We start from the raw sequence: 26,148 nt of genomic DNA, 5'->3' as shown, positions 1-26,148 counted from the left end.
CCGGCGATTATTGATCTGACCAGACGCCAACTTATGCTAGACTGCATTCTTGTTACGTGGAATCCAAAGTATCCGCCGTTTAGAAACGAACCATTAATATTTACGTGTCTTATTTCCGATTCTTCTCGGTCGAGTGGATACTAAGTGGAATATTTTTGTAGAATAAATTGTAATGGAATAGCGCTTTATTCAATGGCAGTCCGTTGAAAAGAAAATAATCGGTTGATTGAATTTTTGTGCACTCATTCACGAAATGTTGAATTGTCTTATTTGAATTTTGAAGCGAATGAATGGGTCGATTTTATGTTTTGTTTGTCTGAAACAATGTAGGGAATTGTTTTATTTTATCTTATCTTAGTCTGCGGATTTTTGGCTACGAAGATCCGATCTGACAATCTAATTTATTTAACAGCAGTCTAGACGTGATAAATCTCAATTCCGTAAATTGTTCACAAATTAATTGCAACGAGACGAAATCGATACTCTTTGGTTAAGTCGCTGCTTTACTATTTTATAAATATCACTTTCGCGATGTCTCTGACAATGAAGATCTATTTTGGTTTCGGTTCAAATGAGTTCATTCGCTTCGCTATATGTATGTATAATATTGGACGAGACAGCATTGTTGCGGAACCTATTCTTCGTATAAACGTATATGTCGAGTGGCGATGAGCTTTCCATTCTTAACCGTTCACTGACGGCCTATTTTTATCTATGCTATTTTATACCAGAATTGAAATATTTTTAGGCTCCTTTGTGGAGAATTTACCGTGAATAGCCTACACAAACAACTAAAGAGAACATCGTAATGAAGTGATATCGCGTTATCTTTTACGTACTACGTTTACCAAACAAATATTTGTAACGTTGAGATAATGTTTTTAAGAACAATTGCTTTCCTTCTTAGATTATTGGATAGATTTAAGATTAATTTTCATGCTTCTGCAATCATTTCGATTGAAGGAAACAAGTATACAAATTAGCTGCGCGGGAACTTGCGTTGGCAGGCAAAACTGCCTTCGGATAAAGAGAATAACAGTACAATATAAAAATAGTTAAGTGCGCTCAAGTAGAAAATTAAAATCCATTATATGAAATGAATCAGACTGCAACCCTTCTCGGAACATTTAACAGCCTAATGGTAGATCCGTTTAAATTGCACAGATACAGTTTCCATTGGGAAGATACAGGAAGTGTTTAGGACATGTGTTTGGTAAACCACATCGATCTTCCAGTTAGAAAAATAGACAACTAAAAATATTTTAACACGTCCAATACGCGGTCGATGTTATGTATCGATCAAAAAGTGTTTCGCACATATCTAACTATTTCTCAATCCTATCATTTCATTAATATTTCATTACATTTCATTACATTACTACTTAACCATTTTTTTAATATCATAATCGCATCACTTAAGTTTCTCTAAATTATACAACTATATTGTGAATTTTAAGGCTTTAAAATTTTATTTATGGATTCCCCGTTTCATATTTAAACCAAATATAAATACCACGTGAAAGATATGAATTGTTTAAATGATATTTAACGTTTTTCTACACTTTTATGTCATCTTTTACAAAATGAAAATCGCTTGTATTAATTGCAAGATAGTGAAGCTACAACAACATATATTTCTTTCCTCGATTATATTAATGAATTGAAAGCAATAGAACATTGGTTTTAAATCTGTTAAATGGTTTCACTGTTTTGCACTTGATTTATTCAGTTTTTCCGTAATATCCGCTGTCTAATTGTTAGTATCACTTCGTAATGTATTGATTACACTATGTTAACCCAGTTCCATTATTTCTACAGGTCAATGCTCTTGTTTAAAGAAGTAACATCGCGTGTTTATTATTTCAGAACGAAGACGTAGCGCGCGAAAATATCACGGAAACTCTTGGTACTATGGCGAAAGTTTGCCTACGAATGTTAGAAAATCCGTAAGTAAAATCCTTCATTGATAATTCAACGTAAAAAAGCATTCTCGAGTTACATAAATAGAATACAAAGCTTTCGGGAAGAGGAAGTGACTTATCGTTTCGGTTTAAACTGACGTGTATTATTTCTCTTAGCAATCTTCTGGCGCAGTTCCAACGGGAAGAAACTCAACTCTTTGTTCTAAGAGTGATGGTTGGATTAGTGATCCTTTATGATCACGTTCACCCTCAAGGTGCCTTTGTTAAGGGTTCGAATGTTGATGTAAGTATACATCGAGTTACTCCAATTATAAACAGAAATCGTTAAAGTATTTTTAACGATTCAGTTAACAAATCGAAGACAATCTTACCTGCATAGGGATCATGTTGGCAACTGATTTCAAACTTTTATGGGATTTGTTCAATACAGATGGGATTGTTCAATATAAATTAAATGTTTATATATTACATTTATTGCATCCATTTTTAATTCGAATTGGCCAATCTACATACAACGATTAAACTGTCAAACTGTTCTACTTCGATTGCAACGAATTGGAATAAAATAGAACTTCGATTTTTAGATTAGAAACAATATCTTCTTAAACCTATTTCTGCGTAATTTTTAACATTCGTATTGTAAAAGCTTTATTTAAATACTAATTCGCAGTCTCTAATGTATGAACTGTTATTTACAATAATGTTCTACATAAGTTAGAGACTAGTTTTGCACGATTTCTTAAAATTTTAAACTAATAATTACTTAACATGCATATATATCATTACTTAAAGATCTAGATCATTGTTTATTATCAGATAGTGGTTCTAATGTTGAAAAACAAAATCAATTTTCATTTGCTAATTTGGTAAAATCTACCGATAAATGAATTACATGAGACTTTTCGCTTCTGAAATTTACTTGAAAAAAGTTCATTTTAGGGTTAATTGCATTTCTTAACTTAATTAATAGCTTTTAAAAGTCTTTTACCTGAAGTCTTTTAACTGAATAATTTTAAAAAATTTCATTATTACCTTCAGTATTTTACTTCTTAAAGAGCACTATAAGATATACATCTATTTATAATTGTTAGACTTATGCATTTAGGACAAAAATAAGTAGTTGCTATTTGAAACACTAGAAAGATTGAAAGACTGAAAAAGTGTCAACAGTGAAATTGTTTATAACGTGTCGCGATAGCTGTATCTATATATCTCTTTAAATATTGACGAATACATGATTATTGATAATCTAAATGTGTAGTAAATATAATCAGTAAAGTTAGGTATCGATGAATTTGTGTTAGTGGAGTGTTCGTCGATGCGAACACGATTGTCAGCGGGTTACGGATCACCCCTGTCCAACCGTCCAGATTTTGCACTGAAAATTAATCCTTTTTGCAAACAGGCGAATATGATCTACAAAGCGGAAAGGTGAACATGACTTACAGAATGATTAATTTTTAGTGGAAAGTCTGTATATCATATCGGAAGATCAGCCACTTGAGAACAGGATTATTAACAATTCCATTTGTTCGACAGGTTAAAGGGTGTGTAAAATTATTAAAGGATCAACCACCTTGCAAGAGCGAGGGTCTATTAAACGCGCTCCGTTATACCACGAAGCATCTGAACGAGGACAACACGCCGAAGAACATAAAAAACCTGCTAGCGGCATGATTACCGAAACAACGCGGCTGCTGTATCAGAACCTGAGACAGCTGGTTGCTACTCTTCCGGAACCTGAACGAGTGGTGCATCTTGTCTGTATCGCCACGAGGACGTTGAAGAAGATATCCTCGAGTTTCCACGTGACCCAAGCAATCTCCTTGTTCCTGATCGCGGGCTGGGTGGTGGACCAGAAAACGCAAGTCTTTCGAACCGAGTCTAAAGCTGCCCGAAAACTGCCGACTTCCTGTGACGAAAGAGAAGCTAGAAAATTATAGGAAAAGAAACGAGAAAAAGAAGAAAGTTAAACAAAAAGAAAAAAAAAGACAAAAGAAACGAAAAGAATACAAAGCGACGACTGATCGTTGGAGGAATTGCTGGAACCGTTTCGCCGCGGCGTTTTTATTTGCCGCGAAGGAACGCGCGCGTTTAGGAATTATTATGGTATTCGCTATCTTCCTCAACCACATGAATTCTTATTGATCATTGCTACTATGATTAAGGTTACCGCGACTTTTTGCGTTCGTTCGGAGTTCGATTACCGTCACCGAAGTATTATTCACCCGACTGACGTCACTTATTCAAATATTATTGCTCTCTCAGACGGAGAAACGAGTTAATTACAGCATATCAATAGCATACTTAGGGTAATTCCGATCGCGAGCATTCAAGTAACTGTTATGATGAGAGGTTTAATAACGTTGTAGATATATTGTGGAGATTTTTAGCTCTTGTTTTCTTTGTTGAACGGTTGTCATCGGGCGGGAAGCTGTAATTAATTGTCCGCGCGGCCGTCGGCGAGCGATCTCGCGCGTGTTTTTACAATTTCATAATAAAATTTGAAAACATGGAAGTAGAATACCGACGCTGCAGTTGCACCAAAGAGACGTAACGAAAATGATTAAGCGATGCGTTTGCTTCTCGTCGACGGGCGTGCGAACGTTAAGGAAAATTGTTATAAATAGGGGCGTGGACATTGATCGAAAGTGAAAATCATGGACGACTAATGTTATTTTGCTGCGTTATTATCCGACGAGTTTCAGATAATTTCGCAACGAGCATACGCACTGCACGAAGCATCCTTCTAGAAATGCCCTCTTCTCGTTTAATATGATTTCCGCATAATAGAGAATGGAAAACCAAAGATATTATTATTAATATATATCACTGCTTTTGTTACGCATTTATTATTACGATGATTTTTATCCGGGGACGTTATCTGCGTCTTCGACGGAAGAGGTCGTGCGATTTTAATGCATTTGATTGAAGCAAAACTTCACTGGAACGATGTAATTCCTTGCGCTGGCAGTCGCATTCTACACTCTCTCTTTTTAAGTGCACGTTTACAGATTTTAAGCGTATGAAATCAATTAACTGTCTACATTTTCTTGTATCAAGACTTTTACCATTTGTATCCAATGTTATAACATTGTATTATACATAAGAGATCCTATTGCGAAAGCTGTCTTGGTCGGTTTTATCATTTCTCTCGTAATAATAGGTATAACAGTAAATTGATAGGTTCAACTATTTATGGATTGAAATATGAATTTTTGAAGCATCGTTACGAATTAAATATATAAGATTGATATAACATTTTCACAACGTACGGGATCTCATAAACTATTTTGAATTTGGTATTTGGCACATGGAAGCGAAAGAACAAAACAGCTTTTAAAGATGAATTTCTTACGTGTTCATTGTATTTTCAATCTTTCTTTAGTGATATTTATGATAACTGTGTTGTTATTGTTTTTGAGTAGATATACCTATTTGCGAATTTATGTTCATTTTTATGGATTATAATATATTAAAAGTGTAACGTTCATGAGAATTTAGTTGTGCAAAACTGTTTTCGTCGAAATATTTCGATTGTTCGTCTCTTACGTCGTTGCTTAATTTGCTCTATTTTTTTTTTTTAAAGAACTTTCGACGTATTTAATCGTATTTTTAGCAAGCTAAACATTAATTTCTTAGTTGCATCTAATTAATTTGATATCGGGGCTGACAGGGCAGAATATTTTCCTACCTTTTCGAAACAACGTTCTCGCCGAAAAAGATGAAGGAGAAAGACAGGAATTCGAACACGGAAACAATTTTTAAAAGATTAGTATTTTATTAAATTTACATTTTCGACTTTGAATATTTTTATAACGACACATGCTTCCCATCTTTGTCTTCCAACTATTTCTTAATCATTCTTTCGAAGACGATCAATCGAAGTTGTTACACATTCGTATCAGCGGGAGAGAAAGCATTACAGACATAGTTAACGCAGATACATTCACTTTTACACACGTGTTAATATGAGATCGAAGTTCAACGTATGCTTCGGCACTAAAACTTTTGCGCAACGATCGAAACATGCGAAGATTTTGTAAACAAAATTTATTGTAATGTGCTGTATGAATACCCTGAGGAATAAACCTTCAAACATGTGGAACGATATTCTAATAATTCATAAGAGAAGGATCTTTTTTATACTTCTAAAACAGATAGTGTTTTGTATTAGGAAATCAGGAATTCTTGTTGTATTGTAAATATTTTTTTATGTATATATTATATTTGCTTTAGTTGCAACAGAATCTGAAAGTTTTGGAAATGTTGTAAGATTTTGTTATATTTTAACATTACGTACTGGAGTAACAATTATTACGCTGTGCACAGAGTTTCGGTTTGGAATGTTTCAGTAAAACTTATTATTAACATTTTACGATTAATGCGCTATATTATCTATTTACGAACATTGTTACTTGAAACTGAAACTGTAGACGCCCAAGAGTTAATAAAATACATTATATAAATATCCAGTCGTATCGTTTGTCTGATTTGTATTGAACTAAATACTAACGAATATCCTGCTTTACTGACTTCAGCGGATCGCAATTGGTAATTTCATTGATTTTATTATTTCTAGCTGTTTATTATATATGATAATTCTACCTGTCAGCAATGCGGTTAATGTTTAAAATAAATATAACAAATAGAATTCGAAATATCGAGTCACTCTTGAAAGATGAACGTTTTAATTCAACTTTTATTTCGATTCATTAACGCTCACGTAACTCTTTCAATTTTCAATATTATTTGAGAAAATACTTCCTCAGACGAAAAGTGGAATTTACAATTAGTCTTTTTGTCTATTTTTGTACCGATCTGTGGTATTAAATCCATTTTCATATTCCATTCGTACTGATTGTCTTTGGTCATATCTATTTTTATATACCATTCGTATTGTCAGTAGCGAAAATATTTCTCTATATACCATTCGTACTAATCATTTCTGATGGTAAATCTATTTTTATGTACCATCCGTACTAAGGCAGACTTAGGATCCGTACAGCATTGTATGTAATGCTTTTTTTGTCTAAGGGTCTGAATTACCGACTCTGTAGAAACTGCTGTGGTACGATAGCGGACTCTATCTAAATGGAACGGTCAGTTAGTGAACTATATCTGACTGCAACAGAGAAAAGTGTGTGTTTCTCAGGTGGCTAAATTTACAGCGTTGCCAGCTTTTAAAAGTACATTATTGCTGCGTTATATCCCTACGAAAACTATCGATGCATGTGAAAAAAGCGTTCAAGCGATTTCTTTCCTGCTCGTCGGCTTTGCATAGCGAAGCTACATCTTTTATCTGCCATGCTTATATTAAACAATTATGTAGCTATTGGTTGATTTGTTCAAAAATCCATTTTTAATTTTTTATACATATTAAATTGTTAACAATTTTGAAATTTTTAATTCACGTATTCTTTAATTACAATTTTCATACATATGTATATGCTGTCCGACAATTTAAATATGTATATTAGTCCAAGGGATCTGTAGAACACGAGTAGGGTTTTAAATATTTGTCGTTTATAAATGATGTTAACAAATTTCTTCCCATCTACATATCTTCTCATAATAAGCTTTGTGCAATAAACATCTCGTTTTAATACGAAAGATACTATTTCCTGGTATGACAATATTAAGAAAGGCATAAACAATTGTAATGTCGTAATTGTTAATGTGTTCCCGTATATGTATATGCTGATATTCGCACATATACAGAGTGTCCCAAAAGTCACCAGAAATCGGGAAATGAGGGGTTCCAGAGGTCATTTGAAGTAACTTTTTCCTTAGCGCAAATGCAATTCGCGGAATCCCACATTTCTCGATTACGAGCGATTTTATGCGATACCCTGAATATAATAAAAATTAATCGAAAAGCTGTCTAAAGTGGTTGCTGACCTTCGCATAAAACTTTGGAATGCACACATAATTCATTTTACAGAATTGTTATAAATATTAAGAAGACAGAAATGATAAATTTATTAATGAAAGGAGTTCGATTTGTGCAATTAAAATCAGCTTTTAACCTCTTCACTCCCATGGTCCTGTATGTCGCGGCACCGATACTGTTCGTATAATGTCGTAGACGAGATATCTCGCAACGTAATGCCGCTTGTGCGATGCCACGGACGTGTTATCCCGCGATATAATACCGTTCATGCAGTGCCGTAAACGAGTAAACGCGTGCTTCTATTTTTGCTCTGTCTGTGGTCTCTTAGCTTGCTTTTGTGTTGTGTCAATGAAACTAAACTTTTCGAATTAAAGCTTTTATTCTAATAACGAAGCACGCGTACGTACTCGTCTGTGGCACCGCGCGAACAGTATTACGTTGCGGGATAACACGTTAGAGGGATCGGAGCGGTAAATCTGAAGAAAGAATTGCGGGCGATGGGCTGGCCTTTTTTCCAGGAGTCGTAAACGAATAGCGGATTTCTACCTATCTCAAGGAACAATTGTTATTGTTGTATTCGCGTCGACTCGAGATCGTCCACTACCCTAATTAATACGGCGTGGCTATAATACGTCACGAGGATTTCGAAAACATAATGCGGTAACTTGAACAGCAGAGTTTAATTACGAGTTGTCCTGTCGAAAAAGTGGAGCGAGGAGACTGCAGGCCACGATCGCGAGTTTGACATGTCGGAAAATTCTATTATTGGGGTACTATATTGCTGAAATATTTAGTCGACACACACACACACACACACACACACACACACACACACACACACACACACACACACACACACATCTGGTCATTGGAATAGTCGATCAGTTGGATATTCGGTCATTGGGATAGTGGGTCGCTGGGATATTTCGCGCTTGAGATCGCATTTAATTTCGTGCTTGAGATCATCGCACCACCCATGAGTCGTAAACGAGCAGCGAGTTTCGACCTGTCTCAAGGAAATATTGTTATTGTTATATTCCTCGCGCCGACTCGAGGTCACCCGCTACCCTAATTAATTCTGCGTGTCACCACAATTTCGAAAACATAATGGAAAGGCAGAATTTGATTACGAGTCGTTCTGTTGAAAACACGATACAGGGTGCATGTATCGTCGCGATTTTCGTCGCAGATTCATTGTATTGGCCAAAGTTAATTTTGTTTGAAAATCTGCCGTGTATATTTCGGTTAATTTAATCATGAGCTTCGGTTACCGTATTCGGACGGGTTTTCGGCTGACCGTTGCACAAATTTTCCTCAAAATCTAAGAAGGAAAGAATCAGTCGCGTCAACAAGCATCGCTACGTGTGGTACGTCGTAGTCCTTCCTTTATTCATCCTAATCTATTTACACATTGCTTCGCTACTGAATCTAATCGAATTTCGTATTATTGTTACAGATCTTGAAATCAGATCATGTGGGGCAGAGATCGAGAAGCAACGCGGTCGTGCTTGTCGACGAGCCGCCGATGTACATAAGTGTTATCTTTATCAGCACACAAAGCATCTATAACCTATAACACATAATCCATTTTCGCATTTATAATAGCGATTGAATTTAATTGAATTTCTTGCTTTTATTACAGATCTGGAGACTACGTGGATGGCTGAGCTCGAAAAGCAACGAGTCGGGCTTCGTCAAGGAGGAAGGGATTTAAGTATAATCTTCGTCAATATGCAAATTACATGAAATAGTTCGTAGAAATGAATAATTTCTTGAACGATGTTGGACATAGTTTAATATCTCTGTGCTTTTCTTTTTGTTCCAGGACTCTAACGCAGCTCCCTCCTCCCACCAAGTAGTGAGTGAACATTCAGAGTAACATTTCTTTTCTATTACGTAGAAATTGTAGAAAATTTTGACGAGTACGGTGACCAAATGATTGCCCGGCAATCCTTTGAGCGGTAATTTGTTTCCTAGTTAGGCAGGGTCTTTCTGCACCCAATCTTTGCACTGCAAAGATTAATCTTTTATAACACGCGATTGCCATGATACGAATGTAATAAATAACTAATATATTGAATAACTTTTTTCCGCCTAATTGCGTTAGAGATCGCGTGCAAAAAGATGTTTCACGATAGGTAAAGCATACATCATGAAAGTCCAAAATGTGTCTCTTTTTGTTATGATATTATTATTAAACATATTTGAACATATTTTCAAATTATTATTATGAAATTATTACTATGAAATTATTATTATGAAACTATTAAACATATTTGAACATATTTTAAAATTATAATTAAACGTACACATTTTTCAATGAATTTGAAAAATCTTAGCCCGAGGAACTAATATATGTCTCTTATTAGATAGGATTTTCAGAGATCCGAGGTTTCATGTTTGTTGCTCGAATCCTTCCGAGTGTCCAATCGTTACTCGAGAGGGTGCGAGCAACGGCACATGGGACGGTATTTAATAATAATAGCAACTGGCAATGACTAGGGTATCGTGTGTGTGTGTGTGTGGTTAGGCAGTGGATTTTGCGTCGGTTTTTTCAAATCGAAACTAGCTCGAAACGAACATATTTCATGCGATCTACATATGTCATGTAACGTGGATTTGTGTAGAATATGTATATATAGAATGTTCATTTTTTATTTTAATCGGATGAAACGGTTTAATGGAAGCTCGCAAGAGTCTTAAAAAATTCAACTCTATCGAAATGGTATTTATTCTAGAATCATTAGTATTTGTTCCGTCACATAGAACCTCCCGTAGACCTCTCTCGCGAAGGGTTTATGGCACGGACAAGCGTGGGTCATCTGAGGAGACGGAGACCTTTTTTGGCAGCTGCCGAACATCCGGGCAGTGTCTCCGTCTTTTCTAATGATCGCGACGTGTCGTAAATCCAAAAGGCCCGAAAAAACCTCCCGCAATAACACTTGAGATTTTTGAACGCGTCTTGGGAAAGTTAGTCCCAACCGTCGCGGGGATGACATCTCAAGGCCCAGAGGACCTCCCCAACCACGCAATTACGCGTCGCACCCCTCTTCAAGACAAGGCCCGTGCAGGACGGTACGAGAGGGTGGTGACGAAAACGTTCGGAAGACGCTGATTGGGAAATCGTAATTTTCGAGAAAACCAATCAGTGCATCCCGGCATGGAGGTGGAGGTTCCTTCAAGAATCTCAAGTGGGGAAAAAGGTATAAAAAACGCGAGCAGTCGAAGCGAGGAATTATTAGTAGCAGTATTATTATTCTTACAGTCTCCTTCAAAAAGATACATTCTCGACCCGGAGTCTCACTCGTGCGTCAAACAGTCGCAATCGTTCGGAGACTCACTCGTCGCAACCGGAGACTCATTCGACTCGGGAACTCAATCGCTCATTCATTCGAAATCGGTCAATCGGACCGATAACCATTACAAAACCGACGCGTCTTCAAACAAGTGAAGCCCGGGCCTTACAACCCCGGTAGGGTTGACGTTCGATCCCCGCGCCTCAAAAAGGCGTCGTAAAAGCACGGCGCTACAGTATTACTAATCAATTGGAATCTCGTCCGAGAATGTAACTTTCAATTAGAATTCAATTAAATCGCAATGATCGTTACAATTGTCAGTCGATTTCAGGAACTAACATGTACCTTAGAATGAGAATGAATGATTATATTAGGGTGTCAGAGACGTCCCGGGACGTTCTCCGTGTAGAGTTGGGTTGTTGCAAATGTAATTTCGGTTTTCTCAAATAATTGCTCAACTATCCATAAAAATAATTGCATTTTATATCGCATTTCTGTAATAAACGATTCATAAATATTATTTCCATCATATAAATGTCCGCGCTGTATACATATACCTATTGCCACCAAATAATCTTCAGCACTAGTAGTAGAAATAGAATATACAGAATATTCGCTTCTTGCTAACGTGTCTAGTTTTTCGCGAACTATCGGTAACGCTGAGCGTGATACGAAATGGTAAGCCCCTAAAACTGACAGATAAGCTCATAAGATGCAATGTCCGTACAGATCCTAAGTCTGTCAGCTAACAATGTCTCTGATGGTAAATCGAGTTTTATATACCATTCGTACTAATTGTCTGTGGTGTTACATCTATTTCTATATATCATTCATACTAATAATCTGTGGTGATAATTCTCTTTCTATATACCATTCGTAGTAACAATAGCTGATCGCTTTCTCGCTTATCGATACGATAGTTTTCTGCACAATCATTCGACACTTTCATTTCGAACTTTGCACTTTCGTCTGCAGGTGGTTTCAGGAAGGTCAAAGCCCGCCATTACGTGATTCCAAGGGGGTTATTAAGGCGCAATTCTTTAAATATTGATTTGAAAGTGGGTTGCAGTCGGTGGGCGGAAGCTCAAGGAGGTTGGATAGAAAGAAAAAGCAGGCAGAGGTTAGGCGAACGAACGAGATGAGATGAGATGGTAGACGGGAAGGAAAGATCGTCTATTATATACGAAGGGCGCGGTCGCTCTCTATGGATTTTTTCTGCCATTAGAAATGCGGGAGACTTCGCGTATAAATTTTTAATTATTAAGTCGTTAAAAGTTTTATGGTCTGGCACACACTAACATTCGCCTTACTATTTAATTTATTGTATATGTATTGTATATGTATTGTATTGCATATTGTATTGTATATGTATATTAATGTACAGAAGATTCTCCAATAAGATTGAATCTCGATTATCCGAATTTTAAACTTGAATTCTCTGTTATCCGAACACTTTTCGAATACCTTACTGTACAATATTATTTATTATTAAATTCAACTGTTCTATTTTTCGAACGTTTATGCTTTTCCGATTAGTTCACATGTCGCATCGAACAGAAAATTCAAAATTTTATAACATTTATCATTAAAAAAGACATTTTATGCAATAAGATAAGGATTACTACAAACAATGCAAAGAGATTCTACGAGGTAAAATATTTCTTTAATCATGAGAGAGTTAAAATTAATATTTCCTACTACATACTAGTGAAAATACTACTATTGAAATAAAATGTTTTTAAAACATAATTGTCTTCGTAATTGTACTTTGCTTCTCTAGAAATTTTTTACCAAAAAATAATTTTGTCATTAACTTATTGCAATCAGTATAGATAGAGTTGTCAAAATTTGTTTTTATGATGATATATTTGAATGAACCGAATTTTACTAGGTATCAATCCACTAAAATCCAATCTACTAAATATCAATCCGTATGACAAACTTTAATTTTCTAGTTTCGGTTTCATTAGTTAAATTATCATGCATGCTTTTGTTGGAACTTTTGTGGTGGATATTGGACACTTAAAGTGTTAAAAATAGTTGGTCATGTGCTCTTCATTTACATACAATATAATGTATTATGCAATTGTCGTGCATAACTGTTCACTCCTTTATTTTGCGTTCACTAGGCTTCGAGAAAAGCATTCAGGTCGCCGCGAGTTCCCAACGGCGACGAACGCGGCCATGTTTTCGAAGGCGTCCGTGACAGTCGCACGGCTTTTGTTTTGTGTTTAACGCGACCACCACCGTCATCAGTGCCACCCTTGCACAGTTTCGTTCCACCGTCGAGCCATGTGCCCCCGACTTTCGCATTACCGGCACCACCGTGCTTCCTTTTTTCAAACTCAAAAGCTAGGGCCGAGGGAGAAGGAAAGTCAGGCACCCCTATGGATTTTTTTCCGTGCCGCGGGTTCCCCCTGACGGTGTTTTCCCCTCCACATCTTGTCGGGATCGGTCCACGATGTTTTAAGGGCTCGAGCAACCCCTCCCGGTGGCTCTAAAAAAAATTCAACCCCCAATTTGTAGGGTTGGCGGCCTGTTTAATTGCGATATCCAGTACCTTCTCGCGATTCATCTTTTTTTCAGCGGTTTCTCTTCTTCGTTAGACACCTCTCTCTTTTTCTCTCTTTCTCTAGCGTTCGTTCTGCGGTTTTTACTCGTGTCTCTCGTGATTTTCGTGGTGTCAAAGTGGCTCATAAGGGCTCGTTGCTCGTTAATCTTCCGAGAGTCCTTCCTTTTCGCCCATCTCGCCACGGAAACTGTTCGAGAATAATAATGAGACTAATCCGTTCGACACACCCAATCTTTTAATTTCTTGCGTGAGCTCATTTTCGAACCGATCATTTGCAAATCTTACCGATTCTGACGTAGCTTTTATTTGTTGAAGTGAGGCAGAGTGGTGTTGAATAATTTATTCATTCCATAATAATATAAATGTGTTATTTGTTTTTTTAATTGACGTGGTTACATTGAACAAAATAATTCTATTGACATATGTTTCAATAATTGCATGTATGCATATTGTTGTTTATTAATATTTAAAACTGTTTAGAATTTATGAGTATTGTATAATAATAAGTTACATATCGTTGTGTTATTAGTAAATGTATGATTATTGTTAATTTGTTTTACGCAGATGTAGTAGTCTTTGTCAGTTGTAGAATAATTTCATTGCGTAACTTCATACTTTTTTTTTTATTGACGTATTTTAATTGTACAAAATATTTTACTTTTAGTATGAGAATCTTTCGTAAGATAAAAATTATACGATTGCATTCCTATTTACATTAACATTTGTACTTTCTTTAGCTTCAAATTTACATTCTGAAATATCACATATTTAAGTATTTGCCCCTTTACTAACATTCTCGTGCAACAAATCATTAGGAAAAATCGGTGAGTAATACATAAACCTTGTCATGATATAGCACACGACATAAGTTATAATGGACGATAAAATTATTATGAACTAATACAAGAATTATATATTTTATGTTCACAAGAAAATTGTCCAATGTATTTATAGATGTTTAATCTTCAACTAGTGACGTACATCAATATGATGTCTTCTCACCAGAACTGAGGGAAAAATAAATTTTTGGAATAGTAAATGAACTATAAATATTTGTATTTTCTCATGTAATATAGAATAAGCTTCTTTTCAAATAGTAATTACATACGAATATTACGTAAATATATTTAAAAATGTTATTTCCATATGTAATTACTACATCAAGAAAAGTTTATTTGTCAAATTCTATATTACATGAGAAGATACAAACTATTTCAAAAATCTATTTTTCTCCAGCCCTGCTTATCATTCTGCAAAACAAACTATACAATATATGATCACCGCTAGAAGGTGTTAAATTCGTAACATTTTCAAGTGACAGCATGTCTCCAGTCTTCTACCTACTACGTCATGAAAAACCATGTTACAAAAAAATGAACGACTCGCAGCAAAGGTTCCTTGTTTAATAATTTTAGTGAGTTGTTAATAACATGTAGTAGGTAATGGTAAATTCTCTTATTCTTCGTACTGTCCCGAAATATAGCCAACTTATTTTTTATCATGAAAGCATAAAATTCGTAATCCACTTATTAATAAGTGGTAGGTCGTATAATTTTAAATGCACGGTTTTCGTGTAAATTTAAGCGTACGGATTTGGGCTTAGAGTGATCTGAAATATCGACATGCGTTTTCGATACTATAATAGTTATATCGGCACGGCTTTATGCGATCTTCAGTTTATTAATTCAGTTTAATTGCTTCTATGTCCATTGCAATAGATTAGAGTGCGTGTCTCGCATTTACTACCTTTTCGTATTTTAATAATAATTATTTAATAAAATATTTTTATATAAATATAAATATAAAATATAATTTAGAATATCCGTTTCATTCGCAAAAAGCAATCTGGCTAATGATTAACGGTTATAGCTTGTTAGTAATCATAAATGATTATAAATCAGTTAGAATAACTAATCATTATTGATCAGACTACGTTTTGCCTAACTCTGAGCAAAAACTCCGTTAATTCCTGCCAGTGCGGATGTAAATTAAAGTGTGCACCGCTGCACGACATTTCCGTTATAAACCGCAACGTTACTCGAAGAACAAGTTAGTCATAGCAAACGAAAAAAAAACACAGTATCTATCCATTAATCCTCACGAGTATAGCGTCGCGCGGGCATAATGCGGAGTTTACAGTGGCGACGCGCCACCCCTTTCGCCACGCTGCGGGATGCCGTGCACCCTTGTAACCAGTCTAATTGCGATATCGCCTTTTTTCGTTCGCGTTTTTTTGCCCGACTATAGTTTCTCTCCTCGTCGCGCCACGTCTATCGTTTTTTGCCGGTTATTTTCCCGCCACCCGGTAATTATGTGGGCGCGGTGGACCAAACAAGGGAAGGATCCTGGTCTCGCGCGGCGAAGAAAAAAGTCGTTTTGCATATTTAAATCCCGCGGAGGGCGAACGGGACGGAGCATCGTGATTCCGGGTTGCAAGAGCGAGACGGCGAAGGGGGTTGACGGCGTTACCCGTCGCCGGAACGACAGAGAGAAAAAAGGATCGAGCTAAGGGCGCGTGCGCTACGACAATGGGTTGTGTTTGCACATCCGAAAATTGGCCCGGCGCAGAAAAATAGGCCGCTGTCTCTCGCCGTGAGACAAAAAAAGAAATGCGAAGCAGCGTGATGCAGAAGAGGGAGAGGCGGCTAATCGAAGGACACGCGTTAAATGTCTTTAACCCCGTTACGCCGGTGAAGCGCTGCGGAGGGTTTCTTGAACTCGCACGAAATAATTGGGCGGCTATGAATTATGATATTTCAGAGACAGGTCGCACTGGCTCTGGAATACATTAACCGCGTAATTTATTACTTTTGAACGCTACCTTTGGAAATTGCGAACGCGAGATTCGATGTGACGCGTAGAATGTAAATTGGGTATAAATCATACCGGTATAAATTGTTGTTATACTATGGTGAGCGAGACGGGCTTTTTTCGTGTTGAGTGTCGGCTGATTCGATCTGCATACTTATCTTTATCAAACGTGGCGTAAATTACTCTTCATTGGTGTAATTAATGTTACTTTCGTTGCACGGTGGTTTCGATTTGAAGTATACGAAGTTTCGGAATACAATAATTTCTCCGTAATTCACGCTCAGATTGCGCACAAGAATGGAACAATTTGGGAAGAGGAGATACGATTATTCGAGATTTGCGGCTCGCGTTAACGATTGTCAACAACTATAAAAACGAGACAGAAGGCTCGATTAACACTAGATTTGCGGAACACAAAAAAAACAGCTGTTTTATATTAGTTTATAAAAGTAACAATAAGACATTTTTATTTTGATTTCTTTTTTACAAGTACTGTTGTAACATTTACCGTAAGTAACATATAAATTGAATAAATAACTCATAAATGTATCTTTACGATATGAATAATCGTAAATTAAAAAATTAGTGACCCGTCATTTTGACGGGATCCGTAAATCTAGTGTTAATTGTATCTCCTCTTCCCAAATTGTCCATTTTTGTGCGCAATCTGAGCGCGAATTACGGAGAAATTACTGTATCAGGTACACGCTAGGTCTATTTCTTACAAGAAGAATACGTGGAAGAATTTGAGAAATACAAATAGTTAAAAAAAGTAAGTAAGTTAAATGAAATCAATTTGTTCAATAGTAATCAAGCATAGTAAACACATTTAAAGAGTTATAAAATAATGCTTCTCAGTTTGGTACTATTACTATCGTAATATAATGTATACGCTTGCGATATAAAATGGTTTACGCTGCAATTGTAACATCGATGTTCCAAATATGCAGTGCACATCTATTAGTGATTATCTAATTACGTAAAGATAGTTCAATCAACCAGCTGATCCATACACATTTATTCGTAAATAAACCAGTCTCAACGTGAACGATGCAAAGATTCAAGTGATACGAAAACTGATCCGATAAATTGATCTGTTTCAACGTACAATAATTTTACAAACACAGATACACTATTTGTTCTTATTTCTGCTTCATTATTCTACGACCTAGTATGATTTCGTACTTTTAATTTTTACGAAAATTCCAGAATGGAACGAGTATTCAATCAACGGCAAGGTAGATAAGTGACTTTCGAAATTGACGCCCGGATAGACGAAAGTGAATCTGTTTAATTATTTTCGATAGTAATCGGGACGGGAACGATCTAGCACCATTTCGTTTCTATCCAGGTGTCCGAAAGCATCGACGTTTCGTTCTGGATACGTGAACGTAGCCGGGCATCCATCGTTGGGATTAGTCGGATCCAATTTTCTGCGGACGATAAATTAGAATTTATGAAATGAGCGTGGAAGGCAACGCGAGTCCTTCGAGGGTGAAACCTTACGAGGGAGGTCCACTCCCTCCCGACTTGGAAACTCATGAGAACCAACCTCACCCCCGCCACGAAAAAGTGCCCGTTGCACACCCCCTCCCCCAGCACACCGGATCTAATAGTTTTTTCCTGCTTTTTTCGTACGGGCATATTCCCCTTGGTGTTTGACGCGATCGTGTCCTTCCGATCATGAAAATTGTTCGTTTGGTATGATAACATCGGTGACTGCGATATTTAACACTTATCACTCTCCTGCTATTACCCTACAATATAACATATGCTGCATGCATACTATATTCTATTAAATAACATGTTGGTCCTAATTACTATCTTTTTTTTAAATATTTGTACAAAGATTCGAAGAATAAAGTGGCATGCCGCAGTCTCATTTAATTTTTGTGTCACGTGTCGAATAAGTGAACGCATTTGTGCATTTATAACAAAAATGGGTACGTGAAACATAGGACAGAATAAGGGTGAGAAAATTTGAAGAAATCATCATGATTTGTAACTTATTACAGTTATCAAGAGAAGAACTAAATGTCTATGCAGTTTTTGTTTTCTGCAACGAATATGCTACATTTCTATTAGCAGATTGATAAAAAAGTGTTTAATTAAAAATTGTTATTCATATTTTTAACAACTCTTCAAAACTTATTCAAATGAATTTAACCAACAATATCCGACCTTTCATATGTTACGACACAATTATAGACGTTCTACATATTTTATATTTATCAAGGCAACAATAAAAGTCGTAATGTAATGTAAATAATTAATTGCCGGAAGAAAAATGGATTCGCAGTTTTAATAAATTAATGTGACCACTGTTATTACATAGTGCACTTCATTTTATTTTTATATTTAGAAATGTTTAGTAAATCAGGTTGTTTACTAATTGTTTAAATAATAAGCTGATCACGTCGTTTTAACAGTCATTCCCAAATATTTTTTTCGACAGGGATACGGCGTTGAATGCTGGTATTCAGCGAAATGGGTCGAAGTGTTCGATAGACATCGAGGACCGACAGATGTTTCCCATTTTTTTCACACTCTGTCCTCTATCGATGGAACACCGTTATTTTCGCAAAAAAATTTCCCGAAACCGATCGGCTGCTTCGCGCACACACGATCACGTTCCGTTTCACGTACGAACCTCCCATTGAACCAATCGTTTTCTTTCAGGAGGTTCTCTCTTTTACAAAACGGTGGAAATATATTTCCTACAATCCCGCGCGGAGAAATTCAACGAATTTGACGATCCGATCTGAAGTTACTCTAATTTTTTCCATCGGAGAATTAATTTCCCTCGCGTTCGCATCCATACATGAATTTTCTAATTAAATACATAATTACGATATAATGACTAATTGCGAAATTACTTCTACAATATAAATTAGAAAACGTATACAAATTTTATATCATTTTATGAAGCTACAGATTAACAGATGCTTACTTACTATAGTCTCTTTAAGTTTCACTAAAAACATACAAAAGTGCTCTGAATTATTAGCCTATTATTTAAATATTGATGCTTCAAAATTGTTTACATATTGTAGTTGTCTACACAAGTTTTAAATGATCTTGTGTTACAATGTGAATGATCTGTAAATCATTCAGTATTTTTATATAAAATATTTTATTAATACAGATTTTAATATGTATTACAATCATATGTATAATCATCTGTATAATTACGTACCAAATTCGAGCTATTCCACAAAATAGTACAATAATTTTATGTTAAAATTATTAATAATTATTTAAATAGCTTTTCAAGCGATGAAAGTAAGCAACATTGTATATTGTCGAATTTGTCTAGTTTTTGGCTACAGATTACGAGATTTCCATATGTAAATATACGATTACCAGCACCGCTAATTTTTTCGTCCGGAGATTACGAATTATACGAATGCCAGTCATTTTCTGGCGAGCCGTTCGTGTAATCCTATCGAGATACACTTTTTCCTGGAGAAAAAATCCTAAAAATCCCCTAATCCCGGATGGACAGAAATAACGAGAATTTGATGACGGCCAGTGTGGGGCCTTGTGAAACCACTCAGCGGTTCGTAAATTCTGTGCGTGGTGAGGGGCGGGGGGTAACAACGTGAGAATAAAAAAACCTGGGGCACGCGGTCTTGGGGTACCGTTCTATATACTGCAATCGTAGAAACGGAAACGAACGAGACAGTGGGTCAGAATGTTTGGGTATAAGCCATGGACACACAATCAGTTTTATGATTTACTCGCTGTACATTTTTAATGCTGCAATCATATATATAAAGAACATCACGATTCGTTATAGAAAAATTCGTTATAAAAAAATGCAAAACAAGCAGTGCTTTTTGCGAGTGGGATTGAAAGAAATTAAAAATTTTATACAATATTTGCAAGATACAGGAACTATATAAAAATATTTATTTTCTTTCATAACATTAATCAGTTGGAAGTTATGCAAGAACATCTTCAAATTGAATTATTTTTAATGTTTTACAATTGATTTATTTATCTTTTTTTTATAAATGCATAAAGACAATGTGCAGTCCAGTCAGCCTAGTAAACGATGTTTTATATTTACTTGAGTAAAATTTTAATAATACTGAGCAAGCAGGGTAATCTTATAAGGCGTTGATATCGATATAAAATAAGTAAATATTATAAAATAGAAAATATTATTACTATTATTATTAATGTCCGTATTTCAGATTTGCAGCCATGAAATTTGGACTTGTTTTACATATTTATTTCTCTTCATTCTTTTCTTTCATTCTGTCTTTCTCACTCTGTCCCCAGTTAAAATCTAAAAAAAATATCTTAAAAATATCCTAAAAATATCCTAAACAGAAGATATTTCGATCTAACTAAGTTATAAAATATATTTCACTGCGTAACGAAATGATTTCAGCGTAAGTGAAAAACTACACGTCGAATCGCTCGCTACCCAGGTTGGATAGGTGAGTGACCCCCTTCGGTTTTTATACAAGGGTTTTCCTGGGAGGGGAACGTTTTTTATTTTGGGGCACCCGTGCCTGGGGTAGAGATCGTTTTTTATGGGCCAGCATCTGTACCCCTGTAGCTAGGAAAGCAAAATTTTTCAGCCAGCCAGTCACTCACCTGGCTCACTTCGGTACGGTGAGCATTTGGAAAACTTCATCTCGGCTCTGTTTTATTTTATACTTTCACCGGTGTTAATTGCAATCGTTGTTCAGTAAATTAATATCTCTAGCAGAGTTGTGTTAATACGGTATGTGTCGTAAGTGCTGTGAAACGAGAAGCTGGATAGATAGTGTAAGGAAATCAATCCTACGAGAAGCGATCGATTAACGGTTCGAGGATTGGTTTGTTCCTCGTGCACCCGATTGTTTGTTGCTTTGATTTATTACATTTGTAAGTGTTGTTTTCTGGGACTGATATCGTTTCCAAAAATAGTACCGTCTTTTGTTTTTTAAATGATCTAACCGTATCCTATCTATAAGTTTTTATGACAGAGAAACGAGACGTTCCACGCAGGGTTCGAAAAGTTCCGAAACTTGTTCAAAACCTACATTGGAATTTATCACATGCAGTATTTTTTGAGAAAATTTTTCATATTATAGGTTCGTCAATAAGAACATACGTGAAAGAATTATTGAGATAAAAAATTTTGGTTCGACTGAAATTAATAAAATTTGTAAATAAAAGTTCTTCTGCAACAGAAACAGATATTTTGTTGATGAATATAAAAAAAGACGCGATACATAATAACAGTTGCAGAATATTACTTAATAAATAACGTCAGAACAATATTAAGTGATTATTCTGGTTATATGTAAAAAATTATAATCTATTATAGGAAACATAAAATTAGATATTTTCACAAGATAACACTAGGTATTAATAGCATCCCTGCTACGCATGTCGATCGTGCTTTTTCAGCACTGAAGATTATACTGAATAATTATAAAAATAATTCAAGCCCTACAAATCTAGGAAATGTCTTGCTCGGAAAATTGAACTGATTTTGTTTATTCAATGTTACTAACAAAAAAGTATTATCCTCATGTTTTGATTTTCATACCGTTTCTTTAATTCGTAAACAATGCTACATCATATTGCCGAACACATTTAGCATATAATAATTCAGTTTTTTATTTACTTTGTAGCGACCTTTTCAATAAACAGTTCCAAAAAATTTATTTTCGTGGAACTTTCTATGCAGAGAATCCGTTTTTCATGAGAATACTTTTTGAGAAAGTTCCCAAAGTAAGAACACAGAGAATTAGTCAACATTTGAATGAACTGTATACAGTTTACGAATCAGTAATAATCGGACCAACATTATTTTTATACTACTACAGTCGTCTAAATTACCGGCTCCGTTTCAATGAATAATACAAAATAATCAAGCATGGAGCAACGAGTTATAATCTCTAGGTGCATGACATAAAATTCTTAACGTTGATTAGAAAAATTTATTCCCGTTGACCGTCCAATTTTCAGCGGATAAGCTCCGCTGAAAAATTCGAGGGCAAGGAATCCGGGCATCGACTTCGTTACCCTCCAACCTTCCCGGGCTTCCATTAAAAAGAAAATGCTTCTTTCCTGCGTCCAGGTTCCCTCGAGATTAAAACATTCGTGAACGAGTCGCGAACTCGTTTGTCGTTTATGCTCTCCCTCGTGTCAATCTTCCTTTTACTCCTCGGCCCTCGGTTCCGTCTCGCGAGCCACATCCCCGTCCCGACAAGATGAGTCGGATAACGAAGCGGCCTCGTCATAGAACTAATTTTCCGTAATTTCTGGAAAAAGAGAAAGGAAAGGCGAACGGGCGGGGCGAGAATAGTGAACCGTAGCATTTCTGGACGTTACCCCCTCCTCCCCCCGTGACACCCCGCCCAACGGTACGGTGCCGGAGACTTGCTGGCACGTCGATGGTGCCCTTCGAGAGAGAAAGAGATGGTAAAGGGAAGAAAGGTAAACATGGACGAGGAAAGTGTGGCAGCGCGAGAGGAACGGAGGAGGGAGGAGGCGAGAGAAAAGAAAAATAATCTCTTATATACGTCGCCCACGGTGTAATGGAGGGTATTTCGCACTGCAAAACACCCGGGCTACCCCCTTACCGCCAGCAACCTCCTCCCACCCCTGCCCACCCTTCGCCGTTGCCTCTGCCGTTGCTCATCCCTGCTTCTGCCACGACGTTGAAAATAATATCTATCTCTCACGAGCAGCGAGCGAGAACGCCAAAGAGGATCCGGCTGATGCTGGAGAAAGACCGAAAGAGAAAGAGAGAAAAAGTGAGAGAGAAAGAGGGAGAGTGAGTGAGAGGAGAGAGAAATTGTATATACACGTACATGCTTGATACATCCGCGTTATATCTTCCAGGAGGAAATGCAATTTCCAGGGGATCGTCGGTGCTCGTGAAATCAAGATAATTTTACCGAGTTAATGATAATTGGGACAGGTGTTTATGAGCAATTTGCGCGGAGCAGGTGCCGCGATCCCGTGATTCCAACGCCATTAACGTATTTAGCATGGTATACCGGAGATTTCTTGCGGATATTAATGGTCACAGTTAAACGCACGGGACGAAAATGAATATGGAGACGCTGAATATTATGATTGCCTCTATTAAGATAAGATGAAGGGAAATGAGGTTCTCAGGCCACTTCTATGGCGGTCGCGAAATGCTCCGGTATGATTTAATTGGGGGTCATATGCGGTGGAACGTGACTAGTTGCGTGGCATCGGATTAAACGGCGAATTTTCTTGGTTTATAGCTTGTCGAATGTAAACTTGGAAAGTCGAGTTCCTTAGCTGGAACAATTTATAACGAATTTGCTAGTTTGTTATAAGTCAATGCTCGATGTACGATATTTATAATGAGGAAAGGTTCGATAAGTTCCTGGTGTTCGTTGCCAGATATTTTTCGCAGTCTCGAGTTGTGCGAATTTTGAGATATTCGTTTTAATTGATTTTGAACAATTAGATACTTTAAACGGAATATTTTATGATCTTTTCCGGTTTAAGTGATCGTATGATTCTGGAGACAGCATTTATACGATATTAGAAAATTGTTTTAATTCATCGATGATTGAACTCCAGTGAGATAAGATGAGTTTGATCTGTATGTGATTTTCTGACGTTCATAAAATTATTCTCCCTTGAAACGAAATTTTTTCACAAACACATCTATTGCAGATGTTTCTGTTTCAATTACTATTACTTTGAATAGTAGTTAGTCCTAAAGTTACATTGGCTAAAGAAGAATTTCTAAGTAAACCTCTTCTTGATTTCCTGTGACTACGTCAGTCCACCATTTTGAGGAATGAAAGCATTTAAATTATGTGTATTTGTGATGGTTCTAAAATTAATCAACATTTTCTTCCCGTCACAATGTAGCGATGCTGACTGAGACAAATAAATTACAAAATGTTTATGCAAGTTCCTATAATTATTATTATTATCGGCAGACTGCGGATTTTATGCATTTAAAACAAAAATGAGTAGTTGAAACAGAAAACAGTGACGCATTATTAGAAGAATTGAACAATTTGATTTCTTTATAACTGATTAAAATGATTCAAGGTAGGATTAAATGCCCATGCATTTTCTGTTTATTGCAATCGATATCAAAGTAAAATATCAAAGAGTTTGTATATTATTAACAGTGATATAAAACAACATTTAGAAATGAATAAAGAATCCATAAAGGATCTAATTATCACTAATCGAAATATTAAAGTTATCAAAGAAAATTATGCTTAATTCTTTAACCTTGAAATAAATTGATTCAAATATTAATTCTTAACACTTCGGAATTAAGAATTAAAAATACAAAATGTCCTTTTCCTTCGTATATTGCTGAAATCAGTGGATATAGGAACACGAAACGGCCTCGACAATGCGAATATATATGGTGTAGTGATTTTAGAACAAAACACGTGAATTATTTCGTTGGAAGCCGCGAGCACATACGTCTCGCGATTGGGAAACGTCTGAAACGCCGAAAAAGGGTGGAGAGAAAGCAGATTGTCACGGGGAAATAATAGATCTCAGGCGGGGCACAAAAACAGGAATAATAGTTACAAGTTTCGAAGTAATATATCAAGCGGATTCGTATAACGATAAATAAGAGTAAATAACGGCAGTGATTCATAATTAAAGTGGCGAGGTACCGAACGCTAGTACAAAGGAAGAAAACACGGTGCCCGGCTGGAAGGGACAGAATAAAGTGTATACTTTTATCGGAATTAAAGTAACTACCAAATTAAATTAATTTCCCACAATATAGAATTAACAAAACATAGTAATAACGAACAAAGACATCGAATTTTCTGTGAGAATACTGCGGACGGTTTTTATTTTCACGCGAACGTGAATCTCACGTGGAGACAACTGCGCGAATAATAATGCCGATACAAAAGGAGCTGCGCGTAAAACGTTATATGTATATCATCGCGGATTCTTATAAATCCCAAATATTCCATCTTTTCTGTCGCAAGGACATATTCATGAACGATAACGAACAAGATCCTACTCGCAGTAACGTTTCAAAAGAAAAGATTACAATGTGCAGCCTCTTGGCTACGGGGAAAATCTTTCTTCGAATGCTCGAAATATATTCATGTCTGGATTCGAGTCCCGTAGCAGCAATTATCCTGAAAAGCTTCGCCGACTTTGTATTCGTATAAGGATATTTCCGGCCGCACAACGGAGGAATGAACGGTGGAGAAAGGAAAGCGCGGAGAATGGAAACGAAAACGGAGCAGAAAAATTAAAAGGCTTAGGGCAAAGTGTGATCACCATCGCGCTATAGATCCATCATTCTCCTCTCTCGCATCGCGATGGAAATTAAAACAGCGTACGTGCAATTTCGAAATTGCACAAGGAAAATTCGACGCGCAGTTAGATCGATGCTGCGGTTAACGTTTTCGGAATAGGACTGACGTGGAAGTGAATCTCCCTCTCGAAGACGCTTCGGAATACACCCGTACCCGGCGTACCAATTATCTCAAGAAGCTCCATTGATTTTGAATTCACATGAGGGAATACCTGAGCCCTCAGACGGAGCACAAAGAGGCAGTGGAAAGAACAGAAGAGGAGGAAGAAGAAGAAGAAGAAGAAGAAGAAGAAGAAGAAGAAGAGGAGGAGAAGACGATGAGGAGGATGAAAGGAAAGAAAGGG

At 36.4% G+C, this 26,148-nt stretch overlaps 1 protein-coding gene across 2 annotated transcripts in view; it reads left to right on the top strand.

Annotated features, from left to right (window-relative positions):
- The window catches only part of LOC117219420 (CYFIP-related Rac1 interactor B), a 32,106-nt gene extending 25,713 nt beyond the window's left edge, over positions 1-6,393 (top strand). For both annotated transcript variants that reach the window (XM_033468574.2, XM_033468575.2), the window contains 3 exons: positions 1,867-1,946; positions 2,079-2,205; positions 3,462-6,393. In XM_033468574.2, the coding sequence (XP_033324465.1) occupies positions 1,867-1,946; positions 2,079-2,205; positions 3,462-3,599 (345 nt within the window). In that variant the 3' untranslated portion in view covers positions 3,600-6,393. The remainder of the gene's footprint in view (positions 1-1,866; positions 1,947-2,078; positions 2,206-3,461) is intronic.
- Positions 6,394-26,148: the final 19,755 nt, after the last annotated feature.

This window comes from Megalopta genalis, chromosome 2 (assembly GCF_051020955.1).
Source record: "Megalopta genalis isolate 19385.01 chromosome 2, iyMegGena1_principal, whole genome shotgun sequence".
In the NCBI taxonomy this organism is placed as follows: Eukaryota; Metazoa; Arthropoda; class Insecta; order Hymenoptera; family Halictidae; genus Megalopta; species Megalopta genalis.
The sequence above is the reverse complement of the archived record's forward strand: the minus strand, read 5'-3'. Positions and strand labels throughout refer to the sequence as shown.